Source organism: Trachinotus anak, unplaced genomic scaffold, assembly GCF_046630095.1.
Source record: "Trachinotus anak isolate AG129_WGS33_773 ecotype Australia unplaced genomic scaffold, CSIRO_AGI_Tana_v1 ptg000019l, whole genome shotgun sequence".
Classification (NCBI taxonomy): domain Eukaryota; kingdom Metazoa; phylum Chordata; class Actinopteri; order Carangiformes; family Carangidae; genus Trachinotus; species Trachinotus anak.
The window spans coordinates 19,816,605-19,842,670 of NW_027273870.1; the positions used below are offsets into that span (position 1 = coordinate 19,816,605).

General features: G+C 43.8%; 1 protein-coding gene across 5 annotated transcripts in view; it reads right to left on the reverse strand.

Moving 5' to 3' along the window:
- The window catches only part of bnc2 (basonuclin zinc finger protein 2), a 164,896-nt gene that overhangs the window by 82,756 nt on the left and 56,074 nt on the right, over nt 1-26,066 (reverse strand). The window contains exons 1-3 of one of the 5 annotated variants that reach the window (XM_071504235.1): nt 14,622-15,194; nt 13,192-13,575; nt 9,485-9,547 (exon numbers count right to left, since the gene is read on the reverse strand). In XM_071504235.1, the coding sequence (XP_071360336.1) occupies nt 9,485-9,547; nt 13,192-13,575; nt 14,622-14,624 (450 nt within the window). In that variant the 5' untranslated portion in view covers nt 14,625-15,194. Of the gene's footprint in view, nt 1-9,484; nt 9,548-13,191; nt 13,576-14,621; nt 15,195-26,066 lie in introns of those variants that run through there. The other 4 variants (XM_071504231.1, XM_071504232.1, XM_071504236.1 and 1 more) reach the window with 4 other exon arrangements.

Sequence of the window (26,066 nt, forward strand, 5' to 3'; positions counted from 1 at the left end):
ATGTTGCTGTGGGGTCGTCCACAGTGGTCCACATTAAGGTCCAGTAATGTGTTAATTTATAACTCTATCGCCCCAGACGCCTGCATTATCCATCTGTGTCACACGCTAGGCCTACTATATCTATCATCCAGAGGGGAAAAATGGCCAGTCCAGAGAGATTAAGCCACCAGTCGCACAATTTCTTCTTTTTTTTCCTTCTATCTTTTTCTTTCTTTTCCCTTTAGCCTTATCTATTTCATCCCTCCACACCCCTCTCCCTTTGTCCTCAGCTCCCCAGGTCAGGGTGATCAATTAGGGTTTGACAGACTTCCCAGTCCTGGCTGACCACTGGAGCTCCAGAGGCCTTGCAGGCATCACTATCTACCCAGAGACAGAGCACTTATACTGGGCTTTAACAGCCTCCCTCTCCCCTGGCCCTGGAGGCCTGTACGGGTGGCTGTTTGGATATTGGTGATCAGAGACTGAATTACGCTTCACTGTGACCTTAAAACGTGCTATCACTTACAGCAGATTGACAAAACAGATTGTAATAATAAAGAACTGAAATGTACGTGTGGCTGCGTGTGAGCTGAGAAGACAAAAATTGGCTCTATTTGAAAAGACCCGCAACGCATATAAGTCAATGACACATAGCCTGGTCTGTCATAACATTACCAGAGCTGTAATTTTACAGGTTTCCACCACCGGGTTCTGGGCAATAATGTTGATATTACCATAAAATATTATGTAGCAGTAAAGTATACTTTTTCCCTGTTGACGCAATGTATTACAGTTGTCAAAACATGCAAACAACATACTCTATTTCTTGAGCAAACATGGCAGTGTGTGCGTGTAAGTGTGTGTGTGTGTGTGTATGTGTTTGTGCGGGCGGCTCATGCTCTCTCTGTCAGTAGCAGCAGGCACTAATAACACACAGGGGGAAATGATCAATACTCACCCTCTCTATTCAATTTCACAACATCACTACTATCACCAGGCGCACACACACACACACACACACACACACACACACACTCGGGAACTCGGGCACATATGTTTACGTAAATGTACCAACATGAATGTAAAACAAAGGGCCTTTGACCAACATAATGTAGCCAGAGGGCTGGTTAAAGCAGGAGAATTGGCTTCGGTGTGAATGTGAGTGATGCATTAATATTTATTTTGTCAGAAATACTCCCGTCTGTCCTGGGAGAGAGGTAGTGAACATGAGATACAGAGGCTAACAGAGGTGGGGTGGGGGTGGGGGGGTTGATAGGAAAGACAAGCTGGCAATTCCACCTTTTGAAGAGTGCAACAGTCATCACGAGAGGAGAAAGGGAATCTGCCCATTAAGACTAAGTGGATGTCTATTAGATCATGGAGGTAAGGAGGTGGGCATTTACCATCAGTCCACCTCACAAACAACCTTGCCTGCCCCTGGACCATGCCAACAGCTGTGAGTGTAATACACAGTCATCATGTTGAGATCATTTAAAGTTCCTGATAAAGTTAAAAATGGTTAGTTTTTTTTGTTTTTTTTTTTAAATAAATGTCTCTCTAAACTTTAGAAAATGTACTCATCCTCTATTTAAAAGTGTTTATTCCACAAGCAGGGACTTCACCTCTGCAAAAAAGGAAGGCAATTAAAAGACTATCAAAGTCACTACCCAGTCCTATGAGATCAAACAAACCCTCTGCCCTCTTTCTACTTCTCTCTCTGTCTGTCTGTCCCCTTCACTCCCCGCCCCGTCTTCCCCAGTGTAAAACCCCCCATTCTTATCACTGCGGTACAGTTAATCCTCCCTCTCTCCTCCTCCTTCCATCGCGGTGTCCCTCAGGGGGTACGTGAAAGGCTAAAAGGAGGGAGCACATTTGCCACTTGTCTGCGACACATAATACGGAGCAGGCAATCAACTTTGGCTTGACATGTATTTGCTCATCTCTGGGACACACAAGCGTGCACCCCCTCAGCATCACCACCACCACCACCACTGCTGGGAAATTGAGGGGTGAGGGTGTGGGGTTGGAAGGAGGGGGAGCCTAAATTAACACTTGACATTCAATACGGTCAGGTCCTTAATTGGCCAGGGCCTTCCTGAGAAGGCAATTTTCTATTCCCCAAACTGCCCCCGCACTGCGCCATGTGCCAGTGTCATCTGTGTATGTATGTCTGTGTGTGTGTGTGTCTGTGTGTGTGAGGACGAGAGAAATTGCATCTGTGTGTAAGTATGTGCCAGAGAAAAACTGAGACAATGTGTGTATGCATATATCTACGTGTGTGTGTGTGTGTGTGTGTGTGTGTGTGTGTGTGTGTGTGTGTTTTTGAGCCTGGGCCCTGTCCTAAGAGAGGCCCTCTGGTCCCTTTCCTCTCTCTAATGAGGCTGGATGAATTAGCGCTACGTGACATGATTTGAACAGCGGTGGCCCCCTCACCCCCTACCCCTCCCTCAGCCCCCCCCTCCTTCCCCTCCCTCCTCTTTGTCCTTCTCCCCTCCTCATTCCCTGCTCTTTTTTTTTTTTCTTTAAGCAGTGACAGGCATCTGGTGGCCGAAAAAATGCCAGGAGCAACCCCGCGGCTCTTGCCTTTATGCATGCTCCTGCTGCTGCTTTATGCCACGCACATACACACAAACACACGCACACCTAGGCATTAGACACACAATGAAATACTTTCGCCTTCCTCCCGTTCCTTTTCCACTCACTCGCACACACGCAAACTCACTTGCACTTCCCCGCGGATCCAGTTACAGTTGATGTTATTACAGCTTTCAACCTGAGAGGTATTAGGCTTCCTTTAACCGATCTGACAGCATTTACAACACAGGCAAGTCGACGCCTCTAATCGCCCCTGTGACTTCAGCCTATTACCAATTGATCTCAAAGAGAGCCTCCTCCTCACCTCCTGACTGATGCTCAAGCTGTCGGCTCCTTTTACTCTTCTTTGTCATAATGCGCTATCTTTCTTAGCCGCTGCATCCTGTGAACCTGACTGCTCTTTAAGTGCTCTCGTTTCACTTTCTTTCATGCAATAAATCTCACAGCCCTTTGCTTATGATATTTTTATTATTAATGTTATTGAGATATTTGGTCGCGCAAGGACCAGGCACAAAGGATCACCTTTGCCCTCATGAGGCCCATTTTTAGACAAACAAGATGCTAAATTCATTATTTTAATGGTGGGGCAGAAAAATAGCAGTGAATCTAGGTGATAAATCCCTTGTTGCCACCCTTTACAAATCTAAACTGATCAACAAGCTCTGAAGTAATGGCCTGGATAAAGCAAACAAAAGCTGCAGTTTTTTTTTGTATTTGGAGGAAACATATCAAATGGATTAAATGCCATGAAATATTAAATGCCAGTCAGAGTCACACACATCATGCAACGGACAGCGCTCCAACAAAGCACTTATCGCTGAGTGTGTTTCCCGACAATGGAAGAGGCAGCTCAGGCCATTTACAGAGAAAACATCAACAGTGTACGTGTGTGTGTGTGTGCCTGTGCGTGTGTGTGTGTGTGTGTGTCAACAACACAAATACGTCTTCAGCTTTTAACACAGACAAAAAAAAAAAAACAAAAAAAAAAACAACAGCTTTTTCCTGACAAGAATTCTCACTTTGTCCCGTTGTTAAAGAGTGACGCCGTCACCTCAATCGCACAATAAATGTCACAAGAGGTGAACGGCCAACAATGTGCGGTGCCAGAGGTCGTGCATTGGCGGCCTCCCACCCCTGGCTGTTTGCCGCATTTGCAGGGTCAGACCAATTGATGTCTATCACAGTAGGCTAATTAGATCATTTGTGACTTAATTGACATTATGGATTGTTAGAAGTGAAGTGCGCTGCTGCTCGATATGTGATCATCTCACATGCAGGCGGCTTCAATACAGCCTGTGTGAGAGTGTGTGGGGCGGTCACATCCAAGTGAATAGGTATGCTCAGTGACAACACACAATGCCTTTCCCATCCAGCCCACACACACACACACACACACACACACGGTGGTGGTATATACACACACTCACACACCACACTCACAAAAACACAAGCCACCCAGAGTCTCAGATTGCCAGAAAAACACGAGCTGTGGGATGCCAAGGCAGCTGCATTTAACAGTGGCCATTAAATGTTATTAATCCAACAGAGCAAACATCTTTACAAAGTCAGCAGAGAACACAAACAAATGCTTACACATGTTGCTTTAACACTTTGCTCACAACAAAAAGTAGCTAATGAGTTTCGACTTTAGTTTTTTGGGTTTTTTTTTTGTTTTTTGTTTTTTCACAGGGTTAAAATGACAACATGGTAAGAAAGCAATTTACACAATCTGCATAAAGACAAGACAAAATAGGAGTGTGTGAAAGCGGGTATCTGTGTCTGTCAGACTACATATCTTTGTGTGTGTGTGTGTACGTTGGCTATGAGCCTGCCACAGCCTGTACCACTAGCCTCCCTTCTCCAGAACCTCCCTAAAATCCTCCCTGGGCCTCTAGCAATCAAATCTCCACGGTAAGCTGGAGTAAGAACAGAACAGAGTGGAGAGATAGATGGAGAGTGAAACACGGGAGCGAAAAAAAGACTGAGAAAAAGCAATGAAACAGAAAATAGAGGGGGGGAAAAGGCCTCTCACCTCCTCTTCCTGTCACACATACACATAAGCCACAGAGTACAACATAAGCATTAGGAATGTAATAGATTTATTCTTGCCTGTGTGCAGACAAGTTCCCTTCACCTCGTATGTGAGCTGCAGACATGAAATCACTGTTACCTGATGGAAAACTATTTTCTCTCCACAACTTTGATAATTTGCCATCACATCGAAAACGTACAGCACAAACAAACACACACATACACTCTCACACAGCATTGTCAGATTAGCAGGGGGAAGAGAAGGAGTCAATCGTAGGCTCTGAACAAAATTACCATCATTATCTATAACCATAAATAAGCCTGATGATGATGATGGTTTTAACAATAATAATAGCAATTCACCCTGAGTGCTTTTTCAAATAACAGTGACAGCATTAGCCACATCGCTAAGAGAAAAATGAAAGGCTCGGTGCCTTGAGAGCTCGTCTTCGTTGCCACTGCTGATGGGGCAAATTGGCAGGCAGAGCGAGCAGACAGGAGTCCTTAAAGACGGATGTAAAAATAGTAGGCTGTCGATTTGCCCGTTGAGCTGGCGCAGCTCCAAGGAAAACAAAATAACAGGAGTTGAGGAATAACAGGAAAAGGGAGAAGCCGTGGTGAAAGTATGCCCGGGTTCCTGTCACTTAGCACAGGTCACACCTAATGTCACCTTCCTCTGGACGCACAACGGGAAAGAACAGCCTCTCTCAACAATGTCTCTGCCATATGGTCACGTCTTAAAATACTGCAGGCCGCTGCCAAATGTATACATTTCCTCTGACTCTCTCTTTCTCTTTTCACTTAAGTCAATTATGTGTGATGATCCTCTCTGCTGGTGGCAATCTGTGGGTCACCGAAGCCAACAAGGGCCCCTCCCAGCTCTCAATCCCCCCATGACCCCTAATACTGCCACTTCACACTGACACACACACACACACACAGACACACACAAGACACAACTATACTTCAACCCTTTCATAACTGCCTGGACCTTGGTGACAGCTGCTGCATTCCTGCTGTGTCAGATTGTGTGTGTGTGTGTGTGTGTTTGTCTGTGTGTGTGTGTTGCTGCCCTGGCTCTGTGCTCATGTCCCCCTCGTTAGCCAGTGGCGGGGTGGTGACATCCTGAGCGACTGGCCCTTCAAACACACACTTCCTCTTCACACCGGCGACTTCTCCCCTCTGCAGGAAACTACCCAAAGACAAATAACCAACGGCCTTCTTTTGATAGAAATGCAGAGAATGAAAGACGGAAAAACAGGGTGTAAAGAGTGAAGTGTGCAGTCGCTTCGCCGGGAAAGAAAATGAGAACAGAAGAGTAGAAAGTAGAAAAAAATATACATTTGTGATCAAACTAAAATATATCCAATTAATCTGTTAGAAAAAAACAAAACTATTAAAAGGAAATTCACTCTTTTCCTTCCAATTTGACATGTATTTCTTCTATTTTTAATATTATAATAGTGAGGGTCTAATCACATTACTAAGCTCCCCACACTAGATTTAATTAAAACAAATGATTATTGATATTGTCGGAAAGGTATCACATAATAAAAGAAGATAGAAGACAACAGAAGGAAACAAATATTGTATTTCTTTCCTTTCGCATACACATGGCCACACAGGACTCAAACAAATCCCTGGGAACGACTCAGCTCCAGTAGATTTCACCACTCAGCCCCCTGATAAGAGGAGAGCAGATGGCTCTGCATTTCTATCGTTCCTCAACGCTCAACACACACATAAAACACGCAGTACTCTGCCCTGCCAGACATATGATAAAGAAACCCTTTTTGACTTCCGTGATAGCGTCTCTACACTGTTCTGTGTCCTCCCCATTATTCAGGCATTCACCATGGCAGCGAGGCAGCCGTCTCCTCAGGACAAACAGGAAACAGCTGACACGGAGGCCGTGAGTGATGCTCACATGATGCTTATTGATCGCCGGTTGCCCCAGGTCGTGCACGCAGACTCAGGGTCGGTGCTTATCCATAACGCTGGTCCTGCAGGGCATTACTGCACTGCTACAGAGGTTACTGTATGACCCAGGTCACACATGATCATGGCCATGTGTGGGGTGGATTTTTTTTTTCTTGGCAAGCTTATACATGTACTATGAAGATAAAATTTGAATTTTTTTTAAGGTTATTAAAGTAGGCGATAGTGGAGCAAAAAAAAAAAAAGAGAACAGAGATGTCTGCATGAGGAGTTCTACTGACAGATTTCCTCAAAAATCTGACATTGTAATACGCAAGAAAAGCAGAAAACACTGACAGCATTAAAATCGCACATATTGATTTTATCCACTTAAACGTCTAGAGTATGTAAAACAGAAAAATATTTATTAGATGTCATGACAGGGAAACAGATGATATTAATATATCTTCAGGTTTCAATAAAAGTGAAAGCCTATTCTTGGTGATGCAATTATAAAAAAAATTTTAAAAAGATTTAAAAATATTAAAAAAGCCAGTTGAAACAAGTTTAAAGTAAAAATGCTGCAGACGTCATATCTCCCTGGTTGGTTCCTGGGTAAATATAGTGGGGACCACAGCATGAATGGGACCTTGTGCATCCTCCTACTCCGTCAAACTAGATGGGCTCTTAATAGTGCACACACACACATACAGTAAATATACAAGTAGCTGCCACCACCTTCCCACTCAGTCTTACTCGTACGTTTCTGTGCTCTCTCCTGCAGAAATAATGCTGCCTTCAGGAAACACTCACATCATCATGGCTGCATATGCACAAAGACTGAGGGAGCTGCCCGCTGACTGAATGCCACTGTGGCCTTTCTCAGTGCTGCCTATGTTATCTGGACCTTCTAAACCGTCTGGCAGCATTGCAAGAACTACATTAAACAGTATAAGAGCCGACCACAACTTCCCAGTTAGGTACACATCTCTCTATTTCATCAGTGAGATGTGTTCTTACTGATGAAATAGTAACTTTGGTGGTGAAGAAGTAGCTTTAAGAAACATCTAACAGTTGTCCTTGTGCCTTACTGCGATTGATAATCCTGAACATGCTGCACACATGCAATACCCAAAATGGTCCTCTGTTACACAGGTTCAATCCCAAAAGCCCTTTCTATAAAGGCAGTAGCTGCAGAATAAAACGATCTGATTTAGCATCTAGGGGATTGGTGGTGAAGATACAGTTTTAAGTAGGAAAGATAGTCGAGAAGAGAGAAAGCAGGGGTTGGTGTGCGGAGGAAGAAGAGAAGGAAGGAAACAACAGTGAGAGAAGAAGAAGCAGTGAGAGACAGAGACGTAGTACAAGCAGAAGAAGAAAAAGAAAAAGTAGTAATGGGGGAAGCGGTGCGTGTCTTTTCTGCAAATCTCCTCTTTCACCTCTGCTCTCCTCCAGCTCTCTAGCCAAGGCCAGCCAAGAGACACTTCACCTCGCACCCGCACACACATGGAGCCAGAGCCAACACACAGAAACACAGAGAGAGAGAGAGAGGACACACACTCACAAAACTGCACTCGCTCACTCTCTCACATGCACACACACACACACACACACACACACACACACAGACACACACTCACACAACATGGCATATGAGTATTTAGCCACCCACTCAGAAAAATAAATGGCAAAAGCACAGACACGAATGCCTTTAACGCACACGTGCACACACGAAAACTTCAGCGTCAGAACACACAAAACACACACACACACACTCTTGACACCAGATACATGTACGTATAGACATCCATATGCTCTGTGTGCAACGACCCATCAAAGACAGACATGGAAATAATAACAGTAGAGTGTAACGACACACACACACACACAAAAACACACACATTCACTCACTGTGGATAATGCTGCACATATGCATCAAATCACTGCCTCCCAGTCCCACACAATGGTAAGAAGCAATGCATATGCACCACATATGCAACATGCTGCATGTCTGTACCCCACTGTGTAAGACACACACACACACACACACACACACACACTCACACTCACCGCTGTAAGTGTGTTAATAGGCAGATTAGCACACTCTGTGATCTGCACTGAGGAGGATAATAACAACCCCATTTCTTCACTCAAACAAAACAAAGCAGAGCATGTTATTCCATAAATATGTCTGTCACCATGCCCTCAGAGCTAACAGCATTCACTTTCAGTGGTTTAACGCAAACACACAGGACTGTATAGGCTGCACAGTGCATTCAGGAAATATGGGAAATAATGGGAAATTCAACAAATTTCACTCATCACAATGAAAAGTTAAAATATGACACAAGATATGAAAACAGGAAAATAATAAAGAAAGATGCAAATGGAAGAACTGAAGCCAGACTTAAGAAATTTAGATTACAAATTTAGGGTTGACTTTTTTTTTTTTTTTTATATAACCACACAAAGCTAACATATTTGTATGATCACTGCCAAAAATGCCTGAGTGCTTTATGACACTGTCTTAAAAACATCTGAACTAATCACCGCACATTTTTTTATGAAGAAAGGAAAAAAAAATCACTTTATTATATCTCAGTATTGATTTTATCATAATGTTTTACGGCCTTTCAGTTTAATTTTAGTAAAGATTTGGGATCTTAAAATTTTAAGTGTATGATAATGAGAAAAGGGAAAATGCTGCAGGCTTTAGATAAGTAAAAAAAAAAAAAATGCATGGACAAATTAAAGATTAAACACTCTCAATTTTTATATATTGTCATTATTATTATTATTATTATGATTGTGTCAAATTCAACATGTATTTGTAATCTATATTCTACATTATAAACCCTTGTAAATTCCTTGTATCATATGTGGACATAAGAGGCTCGGTGTGGGATGGAGCAGGCAGTACTGAGAGCAGACAGAAGCCAGGCGAGCTGTTATGCCACTGTACCTCTTCCAGGTCTCGGCCCATAGTCGACCTGTCGCACTTCAAAGGAAGCCGCGTTACAGCACCCTTGCAAAAAGAAAAGGAAGAGGCTATTTTAGAGGTAGTTTCAGATTGAAGACATGCACTGATTCCTATCTTTTCTTTTTCTCCGAGCTCTGCTGTAAGCCTGGGTGGCAGCAGCAGATCCTCAGGTGGAAGTGAAGGCACATTTTTTTTTTATTTTTTACGAGCTCTCCTAATCCCTCAGATGTTCCCACATTCCTCCGACCTGAAGCAGATGAGAAAATAAAAAAATAAAAAAAAATAAAAAATAATAAGTGGAAAAAGACGCGGCCTGCGGCTCCTGTATTGTGGAGGAATTATCCCCGATGAACCAATTAGGCTCGTAGCATCACTTAACTCCGGGGTTTTTAACTTGCATGGTCGATATTCATAGCCACGCATGTACAGCAGCGGGTCAATTAAGGCTCCAAATATTATCACTCCGTAATGCCTGGGAAATAATTCAACTCCTAATTAATGTTTGTACATTTTTTTCCCCCCCTCCATAAAAACAATTCCGAAAGTTCCCTCTTGGAGTGTTTTGTCAAAATGTGCACCGATTTCTGAGAAAATAGGCAGTATTTATCGAATCCATTTCATTGATTTCATTTAAACTGCATGCTGTTTATGCTGTTTCCTGTTGACACTTGCGTGGATTATGAAGGCTGTGAATCTCCTGCTATGTGACTTAGGGGAAAAAAAAAAAAGTTTCTTCAAAGATTAAAAGCCTGTTAAGGCCTGTTGTGAAAGGTGTAAATTATCCACCCACAAAAATGCCTTCCTCGCCACTGTTGTTAATTTCGTTACAGTTTAGAGAAACACAAAATAATGAGAAGCGACTGCAGGTAGATGAGGATATCGATATGTAATCGTTACCCCCCCCCCCCCCCCCCCCCCCAAAGTTAACAAAACATAAATACAATTATTTAATCCACCTTCATTTTTCCAGCACTTTCTCCAGCTTGTAAAAGCACAGCAGAATATTTCGAGCAGGGAAACCACTCGCTGTCTTGAAAAAGTCTCAGTGAATATGTAAATGAATGAATTTATTAATTCTGAAATAATTTACAAATAACAAAATGAAAAAAATATTCAAATGTCTCCAATGCAGGTGTCAATCACAGGTGAGATCAATCAATTTTCGGGAGATATTCGATTTCAAATTGATATCAATTTTCTTCATGTTGTTTTCTTTCACGCTGAAAGAAGCAGGTGCAGCATCAGATCTCCTGATTCATGATCTTTGCTTTACTTTCTTTATCTTTCTGTATCGGTCACTGATGTTTCTGCGGCGAGGTGACCAGACACCTGCTGTAAACCACAGCTTATTTCTGTCATTTAAAATGATACACTCCCGTCAGAGTGTGTGTGTGTGTGTGTGTGTGCGTGTGTGTGAGTTTTGTGTGATTTACAGGGAATTTCAAAAGCATCAGCAAATGTTCTGGCTTGGTGATGCCCTGCACCTCACCACAGCCGCATCTGTCCTGTGCACACGGCGCAGAGCTGTTTTGCGTCTCTATCGATCAGGTGGAAATATAATTTGGCCTAACAACGATAAAAATACCGCATCCCTTGTGCCACCTTGTTGATCTTTAAGGGAGAGAGAGGGGAGATTTTGAAACACAAGCCCATAACCCATTTCTCTCCTCCAACACCCCAGGGTGCGCCAGCCTCGGCAAACACAAAGTCATTATCGGTTAGATTCCAATAAGGCGAGTCTGTCAAGGAACAGGCTTCCTTCGGAGAATTTATGTCATGCCTACTAAACATGGGAAGATGTCTTCTAAGTGGTGCGAGGAAGGATAAATAACAGCGAGTCCCACAGCTGATTATATTGAAACAACGGTGCGCATTTGTAAAAAGGATTGGGGATGCAAACGTGGGGTCCCAGCAGATGCTGAGCGCAGGGGCCCATCCACCTGCTCCACACCGGGAGAAGAGGAGAGGAGAGGAGCGCTCTCCTCTCTGGATACAACACACCCATCAAATCCAAATCACTTATCAATAGCTGGTATGATTTTTTTCTTTAGGAAAATGTGAGGAAAGGGGCTTGTAACAAAAAAAAAAAAAAAAACAGGAGGCCGCATGAAAATTACAGGGATGCGATTCATTTCAGTGTGAAAACGGAATCTTTGGTGAGAAAAGGCTGAGTGAAATGCAGGAAAGGAGACATAGCCTATTTCATTAAAAGAAAAAACACACACACACACAAAACAGTCTCGGCTGTTTTAAAACAGTCACATCGGGAGCATGTTTTAGTCTCAACACATCAGTTTCACCTTCGCGATTAGACCTCTGGGATTAAAAAAAAGAAAAAAGAGAGAGGGAGAAACTGTACATGCTGTAAGCACGGACAAGGTGACAGAGTAAGTTTCTCATCATTTACAACACATAGTCACGGCGAAGCTGTTGCGCAAGAGCCGCTGTGACCTGAGTGCGTAACAGCGTGTGCAAGGTACGGAGCGCCTGCAGGTCCCGCTGTGATCAACTGCAACCGAGCAACCATCCTCTATCTATCGCGAACGGACGCACGCACACGCGCGCACACACACACACACACACACACAAAACTCGACTCTCAGTCCTCTTCCCACTACTCCTTACCTGACATTTATCCGACCAAACCACAACCCCCCCCCCCCCCCCCCCCCCTTCCAACCACGCTTCCCTTAAGAAGTAACTCTCTTGTTCTAACTTGGGGGCAACTTGATTTTTTTTTTTTTTTTTTTTTTTTCAAAGCTACAAAACAGGAGAGAAAATCATTGTAACATCCACGATAACAGGCGAGAAATGTCGGGAGGAAATGTGGGCTTTCCTCAGCCGGTGCAGGCTATCCGTTATCACCATTACTTTTCCAGGGGAGCCTGCGTTCATTCACGGCTCCTCTGCTGTTCTGTAGCCGCGCAAGGGGCTTCCTGCCTCGGCCACATGAAGTCAATTAGCCGGTCCCAGAGGGGTGCCCCTTCCCGAGTCTTTATCGGCACCGAGGTTACCAAAACACTGCTATTGCTTGCTTTTAAACTCCACACCGCTCATAGACCAATTACGGAGACTTAAGCATGTATGTAACGAATCCAGACAGGGATAATCCATCAAATGCTGTGATAAATGATTTATCTGGTAGTGGGCAAATTCTGCATTAAATGTGTGTTTTTACAAATAGACAAAAATCTGCTGTTTTGAGTTGTTTTAGAGAGAAGAAAATGACATGCATTAGTCAAATTAAAAGGAACACACACAGAGGCTACATGGATGGAAACACTTTCAGGCATGGTGTGTGTAAAACAACAACACCATCACACACACACAGGCACACACAGGCACACACACAGACATCAAATCTGATGTATTACAAAAGTGGGGAAAAGTTGCAAAAAAAATGCAATTGCATGTAAGAATTTGAAATATCACAAAGAAAACACTGTCCACAACCACCCACCATACCATACAAATTACACATACACACCAACTGACACACACACAAACACCGTCTTTTTCCACACACAGATGCAGAGATAGTAAGAATACCAAAAGCAACCGTCTGAGCATACACCACGAGAGGAAAAATAAAAGTTTGGTCCTTGACTATAGACTGAAGATAGTGAAAGAGGGAAGGAGAGGGGAGGCAGATGTGGAAAGGATGAGGGGGTGAGGCTGGGCTGACGTACCTGCTGGGACATTCTGTAGAGGAGGTTGCTGTCAGTGCTCTGCTGCTGCCATGTCCCCATGAAGCCCGGCTGCTCAGCACTAAGCGGTCTGGTGCTGAACTGCATGGAGCTTTCGCCTGCTCCCTCAGCGCTGCTGCTAACGATGCTAACGCCACCTAGACCACTTCTGCTGCTGCTGCTGCTGTTTCTGCTGCTGGTGGAGGTGGTGGTGGTGGTGCTGCTGCTACTGTAGCTACTGGAGGGGATGCTCGTGCAAACGCCAGCAGTGCCGTTGGGTCCGTTAGCCTTGGCTGAAGGTGGCCTGGCCGGTTCTGGGTCTGTGCTGGGCTCTGGTGGGACTGTGTCGCACTCACTGCCTCTCACATCCAACTCTGCCTCTTTGGACTTAGACAGAGAGAGGGAGAGACAGAGAGGGAGGGCAGGAGGGATGTGGGAGTGTGAAGGAGGAGAGAAGAGAAAAAAGTCAGTGAAGGTGGGTTCTTTTGGGGTCGTGTTGCCTTTTTTTTGTCTCATGCGGGTCTCAAGGAGGATAGCACGAAAGGGGGGCCAGAGGGAGTAGATGTGTGTGTGTGTGTGTGTGTGAGCTTTCTTGGCAGCTCTGGTGGCGGAGGAGTGTGTGTGTGTGGAGTTAATTCTCGTGAAGAGAGAGAAAAGAGGGCTTGCGGTGAATTTCCTCGGGGGCCTCGTCTTGGACAGGGCAAGATGAGCAGAGCACTGGAGGTGAGGAGGGATGAGGAGAAGGATGGAGGTGAGGAGGGGGCTGATGAGAAGGTGAGTAAGGATGGAGTAAAATAGAAAAAGAGGAGGGGAGGTTGTGGGAATAGGTGAGGAGGGGTGCATGATGTTGCCCATGGCCTCAGTTTTTTGCAGTAATCCATCCGTCAGTCATTTCATACTTGGACATGGACTCAACACAAACACACTTACATGCAAACACACACAATGAAACACATGTTCACCTGCATGCATGCATGCACTCATTCATACAGGGACATATAGTTCTCTAATGTCAAAGAAATTTTTTTTAAAAAGTAGGAAAGAAAAAGTTAAACAACCTGGGAGCTGCCATCAGCTCACTCAACACTGAACACAAGCTCAATTACCGGTATAATTCTGTTGTCTGTGATTTTTTTTCCAAATTTTTTCCTAACTACTTCTTAAATCTTGATAAAGATTAAGGAAAGAATATCCACTACATTGTTAAATAAAAGAAAAAAGTACAAACATCTAAATGTGAAATGTAAATAAAGACTTTCACAATAAAACGCGAACATCAAGCGTCTAAAACCAGTGTTCAGAAATGTTGAAAAAAAGTCACATTGTTTTTTTTTCCGAAACACAAAACAAGTCCCGTACAAGCAAACTAAAAAAAAAAAAAAAAAAAAAAAAAACCAACAGCTGAGCCGATAAAACGCATGAATGTCTCTTACCATCAATTCTGTGTCTGTCCCAGCAAAGTGAAGATGAGGTGTGGGAGTGAGCCACCAGCTATCCAGCTCTCCCTGCCTCCCGCTCCTCTCTCTCTCTCTCTCTCTCTCTCTCTTTCTTTCTCTCTCTGTGATTGTGTCCCTCTCTCGACGTCCGTGCCGCCGCCTGTCCTCTCTCTCTCTCTCTCTCTCTCTCTCTCTCCTTCTGACTCCTCTGTTCCTCCGCCGCAGCCGCTGAGGAACTGAACTGAGCGCCTGAGTGTGTGTGTGTGTGTGTGTGTGTGTGTGTGTGTGTGTGTGCGCGCAAGAGAGAGCGAGAGCATGTGAGAGCGGGCGAGCGAGTGAGAGTGTGTGAGAGGGACGGTGGCTCTCTGAGCGAGTTGAGCGGGAGTGCGTGTGTGTGTGTGTGTGAGAGAGTGTGTGTGAGTCCCGGTCGGTGCAGGCTCAACTGAGTCAACTGTGCCGCTCCACTCTGAGATGCTCAATGACATCGCGCCGCACGCTTCCTCTCTCTCTCTCTCTCTCTCCCTGTCATACACACACACACACACACACACACACACACACACACCTCCTCTGCTAGGGGCAGGAAGGCGGGGGCAAGCGCCATCACAGAGCAGGAGAAGGGAGGGAGGGGGGCGTTTGTCCCTCTGCCTTATTACCATTTGCGCTGCGAGCGGCCGGTATGTCTCAGAGCAACTTAGTTCTCCTGTGGGACCGTCCCACCACACACACACACACACACACACACACACACGCACACAAGGGTGGTGCTTAGCAAAAGAGCTCAGTTTCTACCTTGAAGGAGAAAAAAACAGTTTGAAAAGAAGCATCACTGTTGCAGACAAAGTGTTACCAAGTATTTCTTTCATTGTTTCAAAAAGTGAAAATGCAGGATTGTAGTCTAGAGAAAGCCTCTTTGATCAAGCTGAAAATGGCTCTATTTCGGATTTGTAGGGCAATTATAAAAAAAAACAAACAAAAAAACCAAAGAAAAATATCAATAGACTTGTTATATCACCAAAAAAATCTGGTGCCTTTGTTTGATTTTTACCAGCTCTAATGAAAGACTAATGGAACGCAGGCAATCTGCCACCAGCATGCACATGAACACACACACACACACACACACACACACACACACACACACACACACACACACACACAGGAACCCCCCACCTCTGCGGAGGCTCTCAGATTTTAATTAAGAAAAAAATGAGGAAGAGGTTCCATTTTAGCCAAATTGGTCCCCACAGCAGCAAAGGTAAGGGAATAAAATGAGGGATGGAGGAGTAAAGGGAGGCAGACACGGAGAAAAAGACACACAGGAGGATAAAAAAAAAAGAAGGAGATCTATGCTTCCTTTGACAGAGCATAGGACATGTCTCAAACAATGAAGACATCCCCACCTCCTCCTCCTCCTCTTCCCTCTAAATCTCCTCTTCTCTCCTCCACCCCCGTCTCTTCACCCCACCATCATTAGAGAAATGACAGACCAGGTGCCTCAGTCCGCACTGAGAGGGAGATGTCACTGTGATCTCTTCACCGCCGAGGAACAATAGAGAAAGGGACCAACTTCTCTCCTCGGCCACATTAAATGGCTTCTGATATATAAAGTAACTTCAAATTTTGTGGTAAATTGCTCCAGACGGCTGCTTGGTTGTCTGTTAAAAGCCTTTTGTACGGTCTCCTAATGGCGGTGTACTGTTAACCTTTGCTGAGATTATCACACTGGTCGTTACAGTTATGTACAGGGGATTTCATCGAGCAAGGAGAAAAGTGCAGTGTGTCTTACCACTGTGAAAATGTGCACTTGTGTCTTTTGTGTCAAGCTGAATTTACATCTTCACTCCTGTCTCCATCACTGCCTACATCTTTTATCCTTTGCTTTTGCCTTTTGTGATATTTGTCTCCACTTCCTGATCTCCATTTCTTTCTTTTACTACCCCCCCCCTCCAATCCTTTCTTCACTTATCTTTTGCATAGTGCAGGCGCACCTTGTCAGAAGCCACTAGCAGCCTTGTCGTAAAAGGCGTAATGTGTCACCTCCTGTCCATGTACTGCCAGCTCCTCTCTTAACAACTTATTGAAAAGGTAATGCATAAGGCTGAGGCTAATTATATTAAGTGACAATTTAGCAGCAGAGGTTCCTTTTTGCTTTCCAGCTCACGCTTCTCTTCCTCTCTGTCTCTCTCTCGCTCTCTCCCTCTCCTGCTCCCTCCCTCTCGTCTGTAAATGTGCTAGTCTGTGGGTTTTTCAAGTGGCACTCAGTGTTTCAAGTCAAGCTGGTGGCTCAGCTTCTGACCTGGCTGGTTAATGGCTGTTATTTGTGGGAGGGAGGAGTGGACTCTGCCAATATTGCTCACTCTCTCCCTTTTTTTTTTTTTTTTTTACTCCTATCCCTTTCTCACCCCCCCTCCCCCTCCCCTTGCCTCTGCTGATGGTAATGGCCGTGATGACAGAGGAAACGAGAAAGAGACAGAGAAGTAAAAATACGGAGATGGACAACTTTTGAAGGTGGGGGGGGGTAGGGAGGAAGAAGGAAATAGAAAGATGAAAAAGCACATGAATTAGGAAAGAGCAGAAAAGAGGATGCAGGAGATCCTCAGGCTCCTTTATTAAAACTATTATTGTGCAGGACTTGAGAACCCCCCCACCCCACCCCACACCTCCCTAGGGCAGGGGTCCATGTCGAAGCCCATATAATTAACTAGAGGCTCAGCTACGGATCAATTACCAGACAAGCAAGTGATAGCCGAATCAATGGAAGATCATCAGGCTCGTTATCAGTGTTGCAACTCATTAGAGGAAAAGTGAGGTAGAGAAAGAGAGAGAGCAAAAAAGAAAAAGAAAAAAGAGAGGGATGGGGGATGGAGATGGGGATTGAGGGTGGCTAGGTGAGACAGGAGGAGAGGGCAGGGTTTGGTGGCAGTGTGTTAGCCCAGAGGCTGATGGGTGTGTGTGGTATCCTGGTGTGTGTGTGTGTGATATGTTGTATTACTCCTTAGCTGCCACTGACGGGTGACAGGGGGAGCTCTGTATGACAGAGTGCAGCCTGCTCTGTAGCAACAGTCACTGAGGCTTGTACGGATCAATACGAGTGTGTGCATGAGGTTAAAGCTCTGCCATAGCATCCTTATTCCCCGGCGACCTGCACGCTCAGTCTGGGGTACAATCCCACAGTCCACGCAGTCAGGAAGGGATTGTCAAGATGGAAGAGTTACAGAACAAAGCCTTCATTTCCCCCCAGTCAAAGCAGAAGGAATAAGTTATCCAAAAATGATAATTAATGTATGAGTTCCTCACCCCCCAACCCCCCCACCCCTAACTAGGAGTGCCGCATCAAAAAAAGGATCTTAGAGACTAGAAACTGCAACATGAGATCATTTTCCTCCTTGCTTATTTTGACATGTTTCACTCATCAAAACAAACGTGATACTTGTGGCACCTCTGTGAGCCCGGTAGGGCTCCCGAACGTATCTGCATTTTGTGAATGGCAATCATTTGATAGGCCATCTGGGTGCAAGCAGTGCTCACAAATCTTTTTTTATGAAATAGGCTCCAAATATCAAGTGTCCTGGATATCTTTACTAAAATGCCTACATGATGTGAACTAATCCATTTCTACATTTACTGACTACCTGAGATATGGATTATTGTGCTTACGCGCTTGCCTTTGTTTGGAAAAATTGTTGCTTCCTTTTTCATGATTTGACATTATTAAAAGAATCGCTGGCTGCAGATCTTCCTCTGCTCTGTGTAAAGACATGAAGTAAAATTACTCTCTGACATTTCAGGATACATGAGCTTAGTCATTTATAAAAGTAATTTTCCCCTTCTTTCATTCCTTCCTACTCTATGTTAGATATTTCCTTTACAATGCGCAGAGTTGAGTGAATATAAAATCTGATAATGATGGCTTTAGGCCAGAGCTTGTAGCCTCTGAGTCATCAGACAAGTAGTCTGCTGTCTTGACCTCTGACCTTCCCCAACTGGAGCCTGGGGGTCGCGTTGATATCATTTTAAATGTAACAAATGATATAGTTACATGTTTTCACATTCTGGAGTTGTCATTTCTTTAGTTATGCTGTGATATCCAATATATCAATTCACTGATTATTTTACTATTCAATTATTTCTTTCTTCTGTTTGTATTCTCATGTTCTAACTTTATATATTAGTATTTTTTTTATAAGATTCTTTTAACAGAACAGCAGCAGAATTTGATACTGGCACAATATTTCTGTTTATTATGTAGAGTCAGTGAGACAGTGCAACTTATTCTCAGTATGACTATAAAGCTTTGAATTCTTGACTTCTTACAACACTTTTGACCAAAAGGTACAAATATATTTCAAGAGGCAGCCTCCTTCACTAAGTCCACATTATTGTGCCCATCAAACCTCTCAGCAGTACCTGTTTGTTTCCCAAACACTGACATCTAATGGGGCAAATAGTCCAGAAATTGGGTGCAACAGCAGTGAGTTGTTAAAACAGTCTTAAGAAAACCAATTCCCCTGTCTACGCGAAGTCTTGAGAGGAAAAGTACCTTGCTTTTCATTTTCTGTGCAAAGTGAGAAAACCTGTTCAAGCAAACAACAGTGAGCACAAAACAGATGCAAATGTCATCAAAAAAATCATAATTAAGATGCTTGTCTGCTGTGTTATTTTTCTGTTTGGTTGTTGTTTTTTGTGTTTGTTTTTTTGTTTTGTTTTTGGAGTAGGGATAATTTTTCATGGAATGAAATCACAACCGAGCAAAATCCAACTCAAATTGGCCTTTTACACACTAAAACGAGGGCAAATGGAAGGACAGAAGCAGGGGGCAGAGAGGAAAGTGGAACAACATAATTTGTGCAGTGATGGTGATTATGTGCCGCAGAAACAAATGATTAAGGCCAGTAGAAAAAGGTTGATGAGTGTCTGTTTGCTGAGGAGGATGCTTCTCGAATGCAGCGAGAGAACACTGGTTCACTTAAGGTTGTCATGTGAAAGAAACATCTGGAGTTCATCCTCTCAGCTGTTTTGCCCGTCAGACTCCTTTCCAGACTGGACGCTCTAAGATTTTTTTTTTTATCTACTCCATGTTAAATTATTTGTAATAAACAAAGCAAAATAATGATTTAACACTGGTGGGAAGTGGCATTTCCAGAAGAGTGAGTGCAGCCTTTGTACACTACAGTAGAGACATAAGCAGGAGCACGTGGCTCAGGGCTGGTACTGTCGTTGACCTGATTTATGGTCATACGAAGATGCTCACACACACACACACAAACACACACATTGAAACAGGCAGTGTGTGTGCATGTGACAAGGAATGGCGTGTCGATCAGATGGCACAGGGATAGAAGTGTCACTGTTCTGCTACCACTACAAGGCCACAAGACATCATATGACACCGACAGGAACAGCTCTCCACTTGTGATAGTGGGAGAGAGAGAGATGAGGAGAAAGACGCAGAAAAGAGACAGACGAGGGCACCGAAAGGTCTGTGAGAAAAGAGAGGGAGTCACATGATTGTCTGTGTCACTGATCGCTGCAAACTGGCCTCCACTAATAAGTGCACCTTTGTGAAAAAAACGAGAGATCGCTGGTGTGGCATCTTCTTTGAGTTATTTATGATTTTTAACTGTATTTGCGGTGACAGTGGCAAAAGGTTAACAGCTGAGAGCACAGTCTGATAATAACTTATTCGGCAATTAATGACCTAATGACACATGTTATGTTTTAAATGCTCCACGTGCTAGTTTTGCTTTTCCAAGAAAGGAAGACTCTCCTCAAGAGGTCAGGAGACAAAAAAACAATTTTATCAGCACCTAGCACAACCACTGGTGCACATGGAGTTATGCATACACACTCACACACACACACACACATGTGCCATGTGCGCCTCTGACCCACCTTGCTGATCAGACTTTTGTTCTTGTCACTGAATCACAGCAAATCCTACAGCAACCAGTCGGCCTCCTCTTTCCCGTTTTCTGCACCCCACACACTTTCACCCCCACACACACACACATATTCATCCAACACCTGTTTCTGTAGGGTTTCACATTAATACAACAGACTCGCTATAATCCAATAACACACTACATTCATTTATGCATTGTATATATACATTAGAGATTAGTAGGGCAGTAACTCATGCTTATTTTCATGGTCAATTAATCTGGGGATTCATTTTTTTGATTAATCTTTCAGTCCAAACGAAGTGAAAGATGTTTACCAAAGTTTTCCAAAACCCATGAACTCTCCGATTGTTAAAATTGCTGTGACTACTTGATTAATAGTTTGATTATTCATGTGCAAGTATGTCGGTAACACGACAGGCATCAGCAAAGATACTTTTTCTGATTGAATTTTGTTTTCTCACACGACCCTCCATCCAACACCGACTCAACCAACTGACCCTCTGTCACCAGAGCTTTGAGAATCTCCCTCCTGAAGGGAGGATCCATTGTCCATAGGTAACGAGGCTCACACACCAAAAGTGTGAGTCAGATCTTGTACAGAGCAAGACCATTATTTCCAATAGAGAGGGCAGCTGTGCGAGTCATAGGGGAGCACACGACCCTGATTTTCCAACAAGGTTTTACAGCAAAAGTTCAACTAAATTTACTTTTGAACCCAAATATGGAGGAGGCTCAAAGTGGAAGCAGAAGTTGTGATGGGCAACAATTTCATGATAGAGAAGAATGGACAAAAATCTCCATCCCTGAATTGACATAGTTATGTAACCACACTATTCAATCTTATTGAAGAGTAAACTATCTTAATGACGTTGACGTTAGAGTCACAGTAAGCTGCTTCGTACGGTTATGTGTTCTTTTCTACGCACTACCTCGTGAAAAGTGTGTTGGCTCAGGGAAAGGCTTACACATGAGCCTAGAGGTGTGGGAACATTGTGTGTGGGAAAAGGAAGAAAGCAAAGAAGTCGTAGAGAGAGAAGAAAAAGAAGCCTAATGACTGGGTTGGTTTCAGGGCATTTCTCAGACGTGTATATCGGGGCACCCTGAGGCCATCCCTCTGCTTTTTCTCCGTCTTCTTTCCTCCTCTTTACTCCGCAGTCATCCACACTCACACTTGGATAATTCTCTTCTAATCATCTCTAGCTTTTCTCCTCCTCCGCCCTCATTTACTTCCCTCGTGTCTCCCTCCCCTTTCACTCTGCCTCTTCTCACCTCATCAGACAGGCCTCCACCCCACCTCTCCGCTGCCTCCATCCCCTCGCTCCTGTCCTCTTTCACTGACCCGTGCTCCCCCCCAGTCACAGGGCGTTGTGTCTCTACCTGCCAGGCTCCCTGACAGCCCCACGTCCCCCCTCACCCCCTGAGAGGAGACCGCCTGCCCATCCGGAACGCTGCCGTGGCAACCCTGGCAGCGCCCCCATTGTACACCCCCCTCCCCAACAACCCAATCTCCACTGAACTCAGCACTGAGAGTTTGACAAAGTCTTTCCCTACAGTCTCTTCCCTCTCCTCTTTGCTAACTTTCCATCTCTCATTATTCTGTTTTTGCCCTTCCTCTCTCACGGCCCCAAGATTTTCTCACTTTCTGACCCGACTAATATGTCTTTACCTCTTTTAGCTTTCTGCTCCCTTTGACACTGAAACACTGTCTCAACCTGCTGAGGCCCAGATAAAAGAGAGCATGATGTCAGTGGTTTTTGCAGTGACCTTCATAAATATTTGCTTGAGGATTGCTTGTTTGTTGTGGCGGGAAGACACAATACTTACAAGAAATACAGCACCAGAAGTAGTAAATTAAATTACTTATTGGCCCAAAAATAAGACCATATTTTTATCTGGATATTATGTTTTTTAAACTATCCTCATATTATATTTGAGGACTAGAAAATTACATATTCACATGTTCAGATTTTTGAATGGAGAGTCCCAGTGTAGCGCCAGCTCCTACAGAGAACTATGAATTATGGTTTATTTGTAGCCTTAAAGTTGCTAGGCTAGTGAGTTTCTTCATGTTCATTTATAGTGCGTTTTTTAGAGTTGGAGTTCCCACCCTGCCAGGGTAAAAATTAGTTCATGTGACTGTAAAAAATGATTTGTGCGCACAGGTTCGGGTGACTCAGAGTTCTGACAGGGATTTGCTAAGATCAGACACTAACAAATCATTAATTAAATCTTTTATTTCTGCCCAGTATTATGAGTGATAAGCTGTTATATCAGCTGTAATGTGTCACCTTCTCTCTCGCTGATGGCGTTGCATCTTCCCTGTTCAACTGTCATTCATATGATATCGGCCTATAAATATTTTTGAACCAAGACATGCAGATTAAGAAATAAGGCAAAATTTCATAGGCTACACATCTTATTTCAGGTAAATGTAAATATCACACCTGCCTCTGTATCAGCAGATACAAAATATAAATGGACTTGGATCAGGGGGACATACCTAGTAACTTGTATTGTTGCCACAGAGGAGAAAAACATTTCCTTGCAAGTAAAAACAAGTCAAAAGCATCTCCTAACATCTGTTCTGGAGAAACTGACAGTGGACCAAATCATCTGTCAAGCAGCCAAGATTTAAGATGTGACAGAATGTCATGATGATGGCCTTAAATAGGCAAAAAGATTAAACTACAGTGTGACAGGAGAGTGTGAGAGTATGAGGCTAGACAAGATACACAAATATAAGATTTACATTTTGCTTTGAGGGAAGGTTTTCATATTTCACTTTTTTTTTTAATAAAAAAAGCTTCAAGGACTTTCTCCTTGGACTAATAGTATCTCCAGGAAACTTGTCTGGCCTGATCAAATTTTCTTTCCAAAAACTGGTGCAAAAATCCAACCAAATGGGGATTTATCAGTCTAATGCTTACTGTATGTCTGGGTATGAGTGTGTATGCAAATCTGTTTCAAGAGAGGTCATCGGTAACCAGCTGTGTGTCTGCTCAGTGGTGAGGTAGTGAAGTAATGGGAATCATACGTTATACCAGTTAGCCTTTGTGAGTAACAGGGAAGTCCGCGACTGCTTTTGATATAAAAAATAAATAAATAAAAATTCAATGACCTCACAAAAGCTGAGATGTGGTCCAAAAGAGCTGTGTACCATCTGAATCCTCTCCGAAAGCTAATGATGAGGTGGGAGGGAGGTGGGAACAAAAAACATGTGGGTTACATTAGCCAGGAGAGTCTTTATTTATGGCACACACATGACAAGGAACATAACTGCTAACAACACGACAAACACACAAACACTTGTGACTCTTCCCAGCCAAAAAAACGCTCCCAAATAAATGTCACACAAATCATCCTGTGGTAGTAAAACCATTTCGCAAATAAGCAACAAAGTTTTGATTTAGGTCTTCACTTCTGAGGAAAGAAGAATTTCTATCACAAAAAAAAAAAAAAAACAAGTTTGAGTTTAATTCTCACTCCCAGCACATCCCTTCTCCTCTGTCTTTCTTCTTCATCTTTTTTCAACTGTGAGTATGAAGAGGAGAAAAGTAGGAAGTGTAGCTTCAAAAGTAATATATTTTTTATTTTAAAAGTTCTGCATGTTGTCTGCACCAATCAAATGGTCCGAACATTAAAAAGTCATTTTAGCTTCTCTCCCTGTGAGCCCATGGAGACGTTGTAAGTGTAATGCCCACTGCTGCCCTCCAAGTCTCTTGTAATTGAATTCTATCCCACAGCTCAGGCAAAAATCAGCTTAGTGAATGCAAAAAGAAAGACAAAAAGAAAATATGAAGAAACGATTATTATTCCACCATCAGGTTTCAATTACAAGGAAGAGGGGGGTTAAGTGAACATCAAGTCATATTAAAGTATATAGGAGGCCACTGGCATTGGGAGACTTTGTTGAAAGCTTTCATGTATTAACACACATTCTTACACGTGGCCAAGTTACATTATTTGATTATTACAACCGTAGCCACAGCTTTGGCGTGTGGGCTTTGAGTTCCTGCTCTTGCCTTAGAACCACTTCCATGGAGTACAAGAACCTATTAGTCTGAGAACAGTGATGAGAGAGAGAGAAAGAAAAGATCTCCTGTCTACATCTGGCATGCACAGAGGCCAGAAACCCAGCTGTGTGTGTGTTTGTGTGTGTGTGTATGTGTGTGTGTGTGTGTTGTGTAGGGCATGGCTGTACATTTCATCTTGCATGTCTGCGTTGCATTGCTTTAATGCACAGGACACGTAGGACAGATTTAATGACAGAGTGGACGTGAGTCTCTGTGTAATGAACCTGCATTGTAAAAATTTAGATTCACAAAACAGTGGCTGCTGTTCATTATCTTCCAGTCACTCATAAATCATCTCAAGCTCCTTTAATTCTCATCTGTGTCTGAGCGTTTATGTTCACTCTGCTGTCTGCCCCTCTTTCTCTTGCAGTCAGTCTCTCTCACTTTGTCCTTACACACCACCACACCAGATTCTGTCACCTGTCTCTGCTGGTTCTATCACTCCCTGAGAGGCAGAGGGATGGCCGCCGCATTCCCAGAGGCAAGACATAAAGGGCTGTGAATGGATGGATGGGTGGCGAGGGGGACGAAACCGAAGACTAAATTATTAAGTGACACTTCGCTTCGCTTTGACACACACACACACACACACACACACACACACACACACACACACACACACATACACACACACTTACAAGGCAGGCAAGAGGGTAAACGCATTAGAACAGTTAGCCCCCTGAATGCACCCGACAACTCAGCTACACGTTAACTCACGTCAAAATCATCAAACCAGGCCTGGGGCTCTTAAAATTTTTACGCTGCTGCTTGAAGGGACGTTGTGGAGCCTGGGAGGCTTTCTGAGAGTGAGTGACCCTGTCATCGCAGCCATCGCTGCCAATAAATAAGTAAATATGGGAGTGGAGTGGCTAAGCAGCGTTGCCACAGAGTTGACAGCTCCTATCCACTGTGAGTTTGTGCCCCTGTGTGAACATCAGCAAATAGGTATTTGCACCTGTGTGTGTGGGTGTGTGTGTGTATGTGTGTGTGTCCTTTCCCAACCTCTGACAAGCTCCAGGGGGGCCTTGCTCTTGCCACCATCTCCCCAGTTAGAATGTGCCAAAGTGGGGCTTCATTCACTTAAGGTCCACATGGCCTTGATTTCCTGTGGACAAGGCTGGAGCACACTGGGAGAGCTCTGGTCTAATTTGGTTCATAAGGAGGCAGGATGAAGGGCCATTTGGCCACCATGGACCTAGGCTCTATGTTAACAGGGAGAGGAACACAGCCACTCTGTTCTGAGCTTGTGGGACTGAAGCAGGATTGCACAAGTGGCTGGGTGAACTGAGGTTCTTCCCTATCTCGACCAACAAACTCTCCATGTGAAATAGTCCCTTCATACACAAGACATGAGCATCAAAAAGACAAGAAAAAAAAGCCAAACTACAAACAAAAGAATGAAACATTAACATAAAATGATCACTCATGTCTAGTGTATCCAATTATAGACAGACAGACAGTTT